Source organism: Balaenoptera borealis (assembly GCF_965194805.1).
Source record: "Balaenoptera borealis genome assembly, chromosome: 16".
Taxonomy (NCBI): Eukaryota; Metazoa; Chordata; class Mammalia; order Artiodactyla; family Balaenopteridae; genus Balaenoptera; species Balaenoptera borealis.
The window spans coordinates 40705382-40717977 of record NC_138872.1 but is presented as its reverse complement, the minus strand read 5'-3'; the positions used below and the strand labels follow the sequence as shown (position 1 = coordinate 40717977).

The 12596-nt window shown below is 35.7% G+C and overlaps 1 protein-coding gene across 9 annotated transcripts in view; it reads left to right on the top strand.

Annotated features, from left to right (window-relative positions):
• Nucleotides 1-12596, top strand: part of TASP1 (taspase 1) — a 378792-nt gene that overhangs the window by 24503 nt on the left and 341693 nt on the right. For all 9 annotated transcript variants that reach the window (XR_014235381.1, XM_082359163.1, XM_082359160.1 and 6 more), the window contains exon 4: nt 11828-11948. Coding sequence is in view for 8 of the 9 variants with exons in the window: in XM_082359163.1 (XP_082215289.1) it covers nt 11828-11948 (121 nt within the window). In the remaining variant the exon portion in view is untranslated. The remainder of the gene's footprint in view (nt 1-11827; nt 11949-12596) is intronic.

Genomic DNA, 12596 nt, shown 5'->3' with positions numbered 1-12596 from the left:
CTTGTTTCTCGAGGTAGGATTGTATTGCTATAAACTTCCCTCTTAGAACTGCTTTTGCTGCATCCCATAGGTTTTGGATCATTGTTTTTTCATTGCATTTGTCTCTAGGTATTTTTTGATTTCCTCTTTGATTTCTTCAGTGTTCTCTTGGTTATTTAGTAACGTATTGTTTAGCCTCTATGTGTTTGTGTGTTTTACGTTTTTTTCCCCTGTAATTGATTTCTAATCTCATAGCATTGTGGTCGGAAAAGATGCTCGATATTATTTCAATTTTCTTAAATTTACCGAGGCTTGATTTGTGACCCTAGATGTGATCTGTCCTGGAGAATGTTCCATGTGCACTTGAGAAGAAGATGTAATCTGCTGTTTTTGGATGGAATGTCCTATAAATATCAATTAAATCTATCTGGTGTATTCTGTCATTTAAAGCTTGTGTTTCCATATTAATTTTCTGTCTGGATGATGTGTCCATTGGTGTAAGTGAGGGGTTAAAGTCCCCCACTATTGTGTTACTATCAATTTCCTGTTTTATAGCTGTTAGCATTTGCCTTATGTATCGAGGTGCTCCTATGTTGGGTGCATATATATTTACAATTGTTATATCTTCTTCTTGGATTGATCCCTTGATCATTATGTAGTGTCCTTCCTTGTCTCTTATAACAGTGTTTGTTTTAAAGTTTATTTTATCTGATATGAGTATTGCTACTCCAGCTTTCTTTTGATTTCTCTTTGCATGGAATATCTTTTTGCATCCCCTCACTTTCAGTCTGTATGTGTCCCTAGGTCTGAAGTGGTCTCTTGTAGACAGCATATATATGGGTCTTGTTTTTGTATCCATTCAGCAAGCCTGTGTCTTTTGGTTGGAGCCTTTAATCCATTCACATTTAAGGTAATTATTGATATGTATGTTCCTATTACCATTTGCTTAATTGTTTTGGGTTTGTTTTTGTGGGTCCTTTTCTTTTCTTGTCTTTCCCACTTAGAGAAATTCCTTTAGTGTTGGTTGTAGAGCTGGTTTGGTGGTGCTGAATTCTCTTAGCTTTTGCTTGTCTGTAAAGCTTTTGATTTCTCCATTGAATCTGAATGAGATCCTTGCTGGGTAGAGTAATCTTGGTTGTATGTTCTTCCCTTTCATCACTTTAAATATGTCAGGCCTCTCCCTTCTGGTTTGTAGAGTTTCTGCTGAGAAATCAGCTGTTAACCTTATGGGAGTTCCCTTGTATATTATTTGTCATTTTTCCCTTGTAGCTTTTAATTATTTTTCTTTGTCTTCAATTTTTGTCAGTTTGATTACTATGTATTTCAGCATGTTTCTCCTTGGGTTTATCCTGCCTGGGACTCTCTGCACTTCCTGGACTTGGGTGGCTATTTCCTTTCCCATGTTAGGGAAGTTTTTGACTATAATCTCTTCAAATATTTTCTCGGGTCCATTCTCTCTCTCTTCTCCTTCTGGGACCTCTATAATGTGAATGTTGGTGCATTTAATGTTGTCCCAGAGCTCTCTTATGTTGTCTTCATTTCTTTTCATTCTTTTTTCTTTGTTCTGTTCTGCGGCAGTGAATTCCACCATTCTGTCTTCCAGGTCACTTATCTGTTCTGCCTCAGTTATTCTGCTATTGATTCCTTCTACTGTATTTTTCATTTCAGTTATTGTATTGTTCATCTCTGTTGGTGTATTGTTTAATTCTTCTAGGTGTTTGTTCTTTAATTCTTCTATGTCTTTGTTAAACATTTGTTGCGTATTCTCGATCTTTGCCTCCATTCTTTTTCTGAGGTCCTGGATCATCTTCACTATCATTATTCTGAATTTTTTTTCTGGAAGGTTGCCTATCTCCACTTCATTTAGTTGTTTTTCTGGCATTTTATCTGTTCCTTTATCTAGTACATAATCCTCTGCCTTTTCATTTTGTCTGTCTTTCTGTGAATGTGTTTTTTGTTCCACAGGGTGCAGGACTGTAGTTCTTCTTGCTTCTGCTGTCTGCCCTCTGGTGGATGAGGCTATCTAAGAGGCTTGTACAAGCTTCCTGATGGGAGGGACTGGTGATGAGTAAGGCTGGGTATTGCTCTGGTGGGCAGAGCTCAGTAAAACTTTAATCCACTTGTCTGCTGATGGGTGGGGCTGAGTTCCCTCCCTGTTGGTTTTTTGCCCTGAGGCAATCCAGCACTGGAGCCTAGAGGCTCTTTGGTGGGGCTAATGGCAGACTCCGGGAGCACTGCTTATGCCAAGGAGTACTTCCCAGAACTTCTGCTGCCAGTGTCCTTGTCCCTGCGGTGAGCCACAGCCACCCGCCCCTCTGCAGGAGACACTCCAACACTAGCAAGTAGGTCTGGTTTAGTCTCCTATGGGGTCACTGCTCCTTCTCCCTGGGTCCTGATGTGCACCCTACTTTGTGTGTGCCCTCCAAGAGTGGAGTCTCTGTTTCCCCCAGTCCTGTTGAAGTCCTGCAATCAAATCCCACTAGCCTTCAAAGTCTGATTCTCTGGGAATACCCCTCCCTTTGCTGGACCCCCAGGTTGGGAAGCCTTATGTGGGGCTCAGAACCTTCACTCCAGTGGGTGGACCTCTGTGGTATAATTGTTCTCCAGGTTGTGAGTCACCCACCCAGCAGTTGTGGGATTTGATTTTATTGTGATTGCGCCCCTCCTACCATCTCATTGTGACTTCTCCTTTGGCTTTGTATGTGGGGTGTCTTTTTTGGTGAGTTCCAGTGTCTTCCTGTCAATGATTGTTCAGCAGTTAGTTGTGATTCCATTGCTCTTGCAATAGGGAATGAACGCATGTCCTTCTGCTCCGCCATCTTGAGCCCATCTGTCCCATGTGCTAATTCTGTGTTTAACTTTTTTTGAAATCAGCAAACTGTTTCCACAACAGCTGAACCACTTTACACTACCAACAGTACTGTACAAGTGTTACAATTTCTCCATGTTCTTGCTGGCATTTGCTATTTTTTGTTTTTGTGATTATAACCATCCTCATGGGTACGAAGTGGTACCTCATTGTGACTATGATTTTTATTTCTCTGTGAATAATGATGTTGAACATCTTTTTACGTGTTTGCTGACTATTTGTATTCTTCTTCAGATAAAAATATCTGTTGACGTCTATTAAAGTCCTTTGCTCATTTTATAACTGGGTTTCTTTTTGGTTGTTGTTATTGAAAGTTATAGGAGTTCTTCATATATTCTTGATGCTATACTACTATTGCATTTCTCTGTCAGTCTGAAATTACATCAAATTAACACTTAAAAGGGAAAATATATTGTAACTACCCCTGTGGTTTTTTTGTCTCCCCCTTATAGCCCTCTTGCCATGCCCAGTACTTCCTATTTCCTGTCCTGTTTTGTTTTTCTTCATCATATTTACTGGTATCTAATATGCCGTCTAATTTATTTAATTTCTTATTGTCTGTCTCCCTTGGCTAGAATTCTGGCTCCATGTGGGCAATGATATTTTTCTGTTTTGTTCATTTCAGTATCCCCATGGGTTAGGTCAAGGATTAATAAACCATAGCCTGAAAGCCAAATCTGGACTGTTTCCTGCTTTGAATGGCCTGCAAACTAAGAATGGTTTTGCCTTTTTTAAATGGTTGAAAAAAACTCCAAAGAAGAATAGTATTTCATGACAACAAAAAATTATATGAAATTCAAATTTCAGTGTTTATGATGGAGTTTCATTGGAACACAGCCATGCTCATTCATTTGTGTATTTTCTCTGGCTGCTTTTCATGCTACAGAGGCAGAGTTTAGTAGTTGTAGACTTGTCTGTGTGGCCAAGCCTGAACTATATAACATATCTGGCTCTTTACAGAAAGATTTGCCTGGCACATAGATGAACAATAATTTTTTGTTGGATGAATGAAAGAATGAATCTTAGCCTATACCACCACAGAGGAATCTAAATTGGAAATCTTTCAGCAATCCAGTCTTGATAATTTGAGCTTAATTGGCTGCTTAATAAAAATATCCTCAATGATTGTTTGGTAACACATTTTCATTGGCTTCTATTCATCCTGTAAATAATGAGAATTGATGATGAAATACCAGGGGGTTTGTAATTGTTAGGATAGTGTCAGGTAGGATAGGTTTATTGTGCAAGTTTTACTAGTGTTAGTTTGAAAAAGACTATAACAACATGGAGTATACATCCTGTTTTTATTCTATTTAAAAATGATTCAAGAAATTGTTTCAAAAGCTGTTCCTTTTTTTTTTCTCATCAGCTTTAGATTAATAAAACTACCTGCTTATTAATGAAGGCAGTAATAAAAATAATTTTGATATCTTAGCATACTTAATTTTGAGTAAGAAAGTGTATTATCATGTAATTTCATTCTACTGTTGAATTTGCCCTTGATTAACAAGGTATGAATACTAACATATTAGTAATTTCCTGTAAATGTCTAACTTCTCCTTAAAGGAAGATTGGAAATTGGACAAACATAAATCATTTTATATAAAAATGATTTTACAATGTGCCAGTCCAGTTTTTGTACAACATTTGAAAACTAAATTGTTTGCATCTGTAAGCGCTGTTAATAGAGGTCTCATAATAGATCCCCAGAGGTACAGTATACCCCATAGCCTTGCAAACAGTTCTTATTTTATGCTTTCAGCAAAGGACATTAAATGGGTAATACAGGTTGTGGTTTAGAGTGAAAGAGTAATGCTTTGCAGATCTTTGCTTTGGCTCAGTGTTTCCAAATTTCATTAATAAGAAAGGGTTTCCATGTCATGGTGGGTGTGTAGCTCTTGATTCGCCTCTTGGCTTTCCTGCCCTCTCTTTGCTGGGTTAAGCAAAGTGATCTTGCTTTTTAAAGCTTTGTCTCCTTTGAAAGTTATAAGTAAACTTAAAAAATATTTTGCTTTTAAAATGTTATCTTTTAGAAACTGAAAATTCTGTTGCCTGAATTTATTTCATTTCTCTTGTTTCAACTGTGAAAAGATTGGATTCTTAACACTCTATTACATTTTTTCTGGCATTTCTTTATAGCAGTAACCTGTAGGAATCAGTAGGTATCAGCTTGCTTAAGGGCTTATAGTTCACAGTGATCAGTCATTCTATTTATATCTGTTTGTAATTAACTCCTATTCATTCTGCAAATATTTATTGAGTACCTACTGTGTACCAAGCATTACTTTAGACATTGGGATACAACACCTAAAAAGACAAATTATTGTACTTACAGGGCTTACATTCTATGGGGAGAATTAGACAATTACATATAATGTCAAGTAGTAAAAAGTACCATAAGGAAGAATAAGATAGTAAGAGAAAAAATCATTGGGGAAGGTTGGGGAAATGCTAAGTCAGTATGGGGAGGACTGACCTGCCCAGAGATGTCACATGAACAAGATGGGGGAGAAAGCCGTGCAAACAAAGGTGTCGGGGAAGGGAGTCTTGGGTTTGAAGGGAGAGTCTCTTCTTACCCCATTTTATTCTTCTTTCTAGTACTTACCATCATGGGACATCAGCTATTTATACATGCAGACATACGTGTATGCGTATGTTTCTATACACACACACACACACACACACACACACACACACACACACACACACACGCAGTCTTTATTTACTGACTCTTTCCCCTACTATAATTGCTCACTAAGCTCAGCATGTCAAAATGTAAAAGCCCTCAGGTGGGAGTGTTCCTCTTGTGCAAGAATTACAAGGAGGCGTGTGGCTGGTGCATAGTAAGGGAGAGGAAGAGAGGGGCCAGATCACTAGGGCCTTGTAAACCTTGGAAAGTAAGACTTTATATTTTATTCTAAAGTATGACAGGAAACCATTGCAGGTTTTTGAACAGGGGAGTAAACAGGATTTTAAAAGGATCGCTGGCTACTGATTGGATATAATGATTGCTAGTTGTACAAAATGATTCAGCTCAGAAAATCAACAACAAATGACCATGTAAAAAACTTATGTACATTATAAGGAGAAAGTTAGTATATGGGGTGGTCAGTTTATACTGAGTGATAAGTACAATTTTTTTTCAGTTTTATTGAAATATAATTTATATACAACAAAATGCACCAATTTTAAGTGTACAGTTTGATGAGTTTTGACAAATGTAACTACCAATGTAACTACCAATACAATCTTGACATGTAACATTTCCGTCACCCCCAAAATTCTCTCATAATGCCTGTCTGCAGTGGATCCCCTCCTCTCAGCCACCCCTGGCAACTACTATCTGCTTTTTTCATAATTTGGCCTTTTCTAGAATTTGGTATAAATAGAATCATACATTATGTGGCCTTTTGTGAGTGGCTTCTTTCACTTAGCATAATGCTTTTGAGATTCATCCATATTGTTGGGTGAATTAGGAATTTGTTCCTTTTATTGCTGAATAGTATTTCATTGTATTGATACATCACAATTTGTTTATCCATTTACCAGTCGATGAGCATTTGTGTTGTTTCCCGCTTTTGGCTGTTCTGATTAAAGCTGATATGAACATTTTCATTCAAGTCTTTATGTGGACATATGCTTTCATTTTTCTTGGATAAATAGTTAGGAGTAGAATTGCTGGATCTATGGTAAGTGTATGCTTAACTTTAAAGAAACTGCCAAACTATTTGCTATTTTTATTCTTACTAGCAGTGTATGAGGGTTACAGTTGCTCTACTTTCTTGCCAAAACTCACTATTGTTGGCCTTTTAAATTTAACCATTTTAGTGGTATCTCGTGGTTTCAATTCGCATTCCCTAATGACTAATGATATTATGCATCTTTTCATGTATTATTTGCAATCTGTTCATGAAATTGTTTGCCCATTAAAAACTTTGGATTGTCTTACTGAGTTGTATGATTTTTTTATATATACTGGATACAAGTCCTTTACCTTTATGTTTTGTAAAACTTTTCTCCCAGGCTGTGGCTTGAATTTTTAAAATAAAATTTTAATTTTAGAACAGTTTTAGTTTTACAGAAAAATTGAGAAGCTAGTACAGAGAATTCCAGTACACCCAGTACCTCATCTTCCCCATCTTCCCTATTAGCATCTACATTAGTATGGTACATGTTTCACGGTTAATGAACCTGTATTAACACATTATTATTACCTAAAGTCCATACTTTATTCAGATTTTAGTTTTACCTAAAGAAATAGTTTAGTTTTAATGTGAAAATCTTTTTTTGTTCCAAAGTGTTTTTCACCTTAGATTATATTTTTCATCTCTAGAAGTTTGATTAATTTATTTTTTCATAGCTTCTTTTTCTTCTTATCTTCATGTTTTCCTATACCTACTTGAACATATAGAGTATGTTTGTGAAAGCTAGTTTAACATTGTTAGTTAACATTAGAATTGTTTGCTAGTTCTATCATCTGTCATTTATAGGTCTGTTTTAGTGTGGTAATTTCTTCTGGTTATGAGGCATAGTTTTCTGCTTTTTTGCATGCTGGTCATCTTTGGTTTTTTTTAAACACTGCATTTTACATCTTTGGGAGTTGGATATTGTGTTATTTCTTCAAATATTGTAGGACTTTGTTCTGGGACACTGTTGTGTAAATCATTTTGATCCTTTTGAGCCTTCCTTAAAACCTTGTTAGTGCGAGTCTAAAGTAGCCTTCTTTCTAGGGCTGATTTGGCCCAACTCTAGACGTTACCTGAGACTTTTCCTGATGTCCTCACTCTGGCTGATGGGAACATGACTTATTCTCTCCTCTGTGTGAGCTCCAGGGATTGCTCAGCTTACTCTTTTCCAGAGGTTCTTTCTTTGGCCTTGGTAGCTTCCTCACAAGTGTATGTAGGCTAATACTCATTTAAAGTCTCAGGGTCCTACAGGCCTCTGGCATTCTCTCTGTGTAGCTCTCTCCTCTTTGCACCCTGTGCTGCATATTCTAGCCTTCCTGGACTCCGTGAACTCATAACTTTGTCTTCTCAACTCTGGAAGAATGTTGGCTCTTTTTTGGGTTCCTCTTCCCTGGGCTGTGGTCTGAAAAGTATCTCTAGGAATTAAGTGGAGGCACCTGATTTGTGTCTGTTTTTCTCAGGATCACAGTCCTGTGCTGGCTATTGAATGAAGTCTGTCTGTTTCATATATTTTGTCTGATTTTCTAGTTAGGAGGACAAATAAGATCCCTATTATGCCTTCATAGTCAGAAGCAGAAGTTCAGTAGACACACTTTTGAACTTATAAGTGTATTTTGAAGTAGGAGAAGTATTTTTGAAAAAAAATAGCTTCTAAGATATCCTTTAATTTTCTTATATCCCTTTTTCTTAGGTTTTTAAAAAAATTTTTATTTATTATTTATTTATTATTTATTTTTGGCTGTGTTGGGTCTTCGTTGCTGTGCAAGGGCTTTCTCTAGTTGCAGCAAGCGGGGGCCACTCTTCATGATGCGCGGGCCTCTCACTATTGCGGCCTCTCTTGTTGCGGAGCACAGGCTCCAGACACGCAGGCTCAGTAGTTGTGGCTCACGGGCCTAGTTGCTCCACGGCATGTGGGATCTTCCCAGACCAGGGCTCGAACCCGTCTCCCCTGCATTGGCAGGCAGATTCTCAACCACTGCGCCACCAGGGAAGCCCTCTTAGGTATTTTTGAAATGTCAAATTTAAACATCGGGCAAGAGTCATTTTTAGAATAATTTAGTTCACTTTGTGATTTCTAACTGTGTATTAGATTGAAATTAATTTTGGAGAGCTTATTTGCTGATATATCCCATTTTAAAGATTGTTGAAATGGTATATATACTGTTATGATCTTGTACATATATTTTGGGAATTACTAAATATGGATGCTTTAAATTTTTCTCACATTTCAGTTCCTTTCTCACATACTTTGAAAGATATATGTGATTAGGCGCAAGGGAGGTTATGTAGAGTAAAAAAAAAAAAACCCTTGTAATATGGTGGTAATTTACTTGTGCTTACTTGTACAATCTCTCTATTCAGTGTCATAGAGGCTTCTGACCTGGGTCTTTATATGTTTGGATATATGGGTTCAGGCTTTTGAGCACGAACCACCCGCTCTTGCTTGGCCCTGCAGTAAACCTTTCTTTGCTGCTCCCCCAATATACATACATACATACATACATACATATATATACATATATATATATATGAAATAATTCAGGGCAAGGATTCAGTCTTTATCTGTTCTAAATCATAGTCCTTCTTTAGTTGTGATCTCTTTCCCAAGATTTAGTTGTGAATTGATTTAAGTGGAATATTCACTTGGAAGGCCTTATTCAAACTCGTTACACTTAATTACGCACTTTCTTTCCTTCATCTTATAAAATGCCCCGTTTTTATTAATGGTTTTATTTATCTCTCAAGTTTGGAAGTTCTGGTCCTTTTCTCTCTCTTTCTATTTCCTTTTGCCTGCTGCTGTCATTTCATATCAAGTGGTTAATGTTTCAAGCCTGCATTGTAAAATAGCCTCCAGTTTGGTCTCTCTGATTTCAGTTTCCTCCCCTTCCTTTTCATATATCAATAATATGTGAATGTCAGTTTATGTTTCCTTGGCCAATATACTCATCTTGACTTTTTCTTCTACAGAAAGCTTGAATGGCTTCTCATTATTTTCCCAATCAAGTCCAGATTCTGATGAGTGGCATGGAGCAATCTCCATATTTGGCTCCAGCCAACCATGTTTCCTAAATGTGTCTTCTGTGACTCTGACACTTTACGGCTGCCTACGTGTTGCTCCCTGCATATCCATCAAGTGGAATTTTCTAGCCCCCTGACCAGTCTTTGGTTTTGTTTTACATCCTTCAGGAAGTCTGCTATTAACTTCTTCATCTCATTCTGGGCCATTTCCTTTTGAATCCTCAAAGTACTTATTGTTTGTATCACTCACTTTCTATTTAATTATACAACCCTTTTGTTGTTTTCCAGTCTGTGATCTTACTTCTAAAATTCTTTGGACAATTAGATTTTCTAACTGCATTAGAACAAAAGCCCTGGTCTCAAATACCTGACCCCTTTGCTCAAGTTATAGGTACACATTAGGGAGATCTTAATGTTGTGGTCTGTTTTCCTTGGATCCAGGAAACTGGGGACATTTGTAGATAATTTTGGGCATTTGGTGATCTTTAGGTTGGTAAAAAATTGCCCTGGTTTACTAGATAATATTGGTCTTAGCTTAGAACATAGTTAATTTTTCTGTATTGACTATGATTTCTGACTCAGATATTCTCTTGCGTTTGGATATCTCGTTGTCCCAGCACCATTTATGGAAAAGACTATACTTTCTTTTTTCTTTTTTTTTTAATACTGTAACTGAAACTTTATTGTATATATATTTTCACTTACTAAATTGCTGAACCCAGTAAAGTAGTATTTGTTTTCTGCTTTTTTAAAAAAATTAATTTTTATTGGAGTATAGTTGATTTACAATGTTGTGTTAGTTTCTGCTGTACAGCAAAGTCAATCAGTTATACATATACATATATCTACTCTTTTTTAGATTCTTTTCCCATATAGGTCATTACAGAATATTGAGTAGAGTTCCTTTTGCTATACAGTAGGTTCTTATAAGTTATCCTTTCTTTATTGAATCGTTTTGGCATCCCTGATGAATTGACCATAAGTGTAAGGCTTATTTCTGGACAGTTCTATTGCATTGATCTACATGTCTGTCGTTAGCTATATGTCTATATCACACTGTCTTGATTAATTTGTAGTAAGATATAAAACCTAGAAGTGTGAGCCTTCAATTTTTAAAAGAAAAAAAGTGTTTTTCTTTTAAAAATTGTTTTGACTATTCTTAGTTCCTTGCATTTCCATATGAATTGTAAGATTAGTTTGTCAATTTCTGCAAAAAACAGCAGCTAGGATTTGATAAGGGATTGTGTTGAATCAGACCAATTTGGGGAGTATTGCCATCTTAAAGATATTAAGTCTTCTGTTCTATGTACATTGATGTCCTTCCATTGATTTAGGTCTTTAATTTTTTTAAAACATTTTATAGTTTTTACTGTACACCTCTTATACTGCTTTTGTTAAATTTATTCCTATTTTATTCTTTTTGATGTTATTGTAAATTGAATTGTTTTCTTAATTTCATTTTCAGATTTTTCATTACTAAGGTATAGAAATATAACTGATTTTTGCATATTGAGCTTCTATCTTGCAATCCTTTTGAACTTTTTTATTAGTTCTAATAGTTTTTTAGTGGAGTTTTTAGGATTTTTTGTATACAAGATCATGTCATCTTCCAATAGAGGTAATTTTACTTTTTCCTTTCTAATCTAGATGCTCTTTGTTTTTCTTTCTTGCCTAATTGTCCTGTTCAGAATATCCACTATAATGCTGAAAAGAAGTGGTGAGAGTGAACATTGCTGTGTTGTTTCTGATCTTAGGGGAAAGGGTCTTTCACCATTAATTATGATGTTAGCTCTGGACTCTTGTAGATGCCCTTTATCATGTTAAGGAAGTTCCCTTCTATTTCTAGTTTTTGAGTGTTTTTCTCATGAAAGGGTATTGGATTTTGTCAAATACTTTTTCTCTATTAATATGATCATGTTTTAAAAATTTGTTTTATTCTTTATTTTATTAACATGGTGTATTACAATGAGTTTCAGATATTAAACCAAACTTGCTTTCCTGGAATCCCTCTTGTTCATGGTGTATAATCCTTTCATATTTTGCTGCATTTGCTTTCCTTGAGGATTTTCGTGTCAATATTCACAAGGTATATTGGCCTGTAGTTTTCTTTCCTTATGATATCTTTGCTTTGTTTTGGAATCAGGGTTGTACTGGTATCATACAATGAGTTGGGAAGTGTTCTTTCCCTTTCTAGTTTTTGGAAGAGTTTATGAAGTGTTGACATTAATTCTTCTCTACGACTAATGGTATTTTAATGTTTGTTTTTATCTTTTAGGATTCTCCTTTTACAAATGCAGGAATGGGATCTAATCTAAATCTCTTGGGTGAAATTGAGTGTGATGCCAGCATAATGGATGGAAAATCCCTGAATTTTGGAGCTGTTGGAGCACTGAGTGGTATGTGAACATTATAACACATTATCTCTATTCTTAGAAAAAAACTGACTATTACCATTTTATTCCTCCTAAAGACTTAGCTCAGTTGTTTTCGTCATTCTTACTTGGAATAGTGTTGAAAACAAACATTGTTTTCTTTTACGGAATTTAAAACAGAAAATCTTACCTACAGATAGAAAGAAAACAGTGAAATAGCTTATGTCCAAGTCTTTGGTTAGAGTTTGATCATTCTCCTCCATCTCCTCAAGAGATTACAGACATGTAAAATGGGAGTTAGCATATTCTATTAATTTTGCAATTATTTGAATACACAAATAATATATTTTTATTGTTAAAAAATTCAAATGATATAAATAAAATTTACCTTTGATCTTCCAAATCTTTCCTTCCAAAACTCTCCTTAGGAGGTTTAACCAGTAACATAATGTGCATTTATCCATATTTATATGTAAGAGAAACATAGTTTTGCACATATTTTTAAAAAATCAATGTACATATTATTTTGAAACTTTCTTTTTTTCTTTAAATAGGATGTCTTGGAGATTTTTTCCACATCAGTACATATAAGATATAAATGTTTTGCAGTTTACTTATTAAAACAAAATATACATGAAGGGCACAGATTTTTAAAAAAAATATTTTATTGGA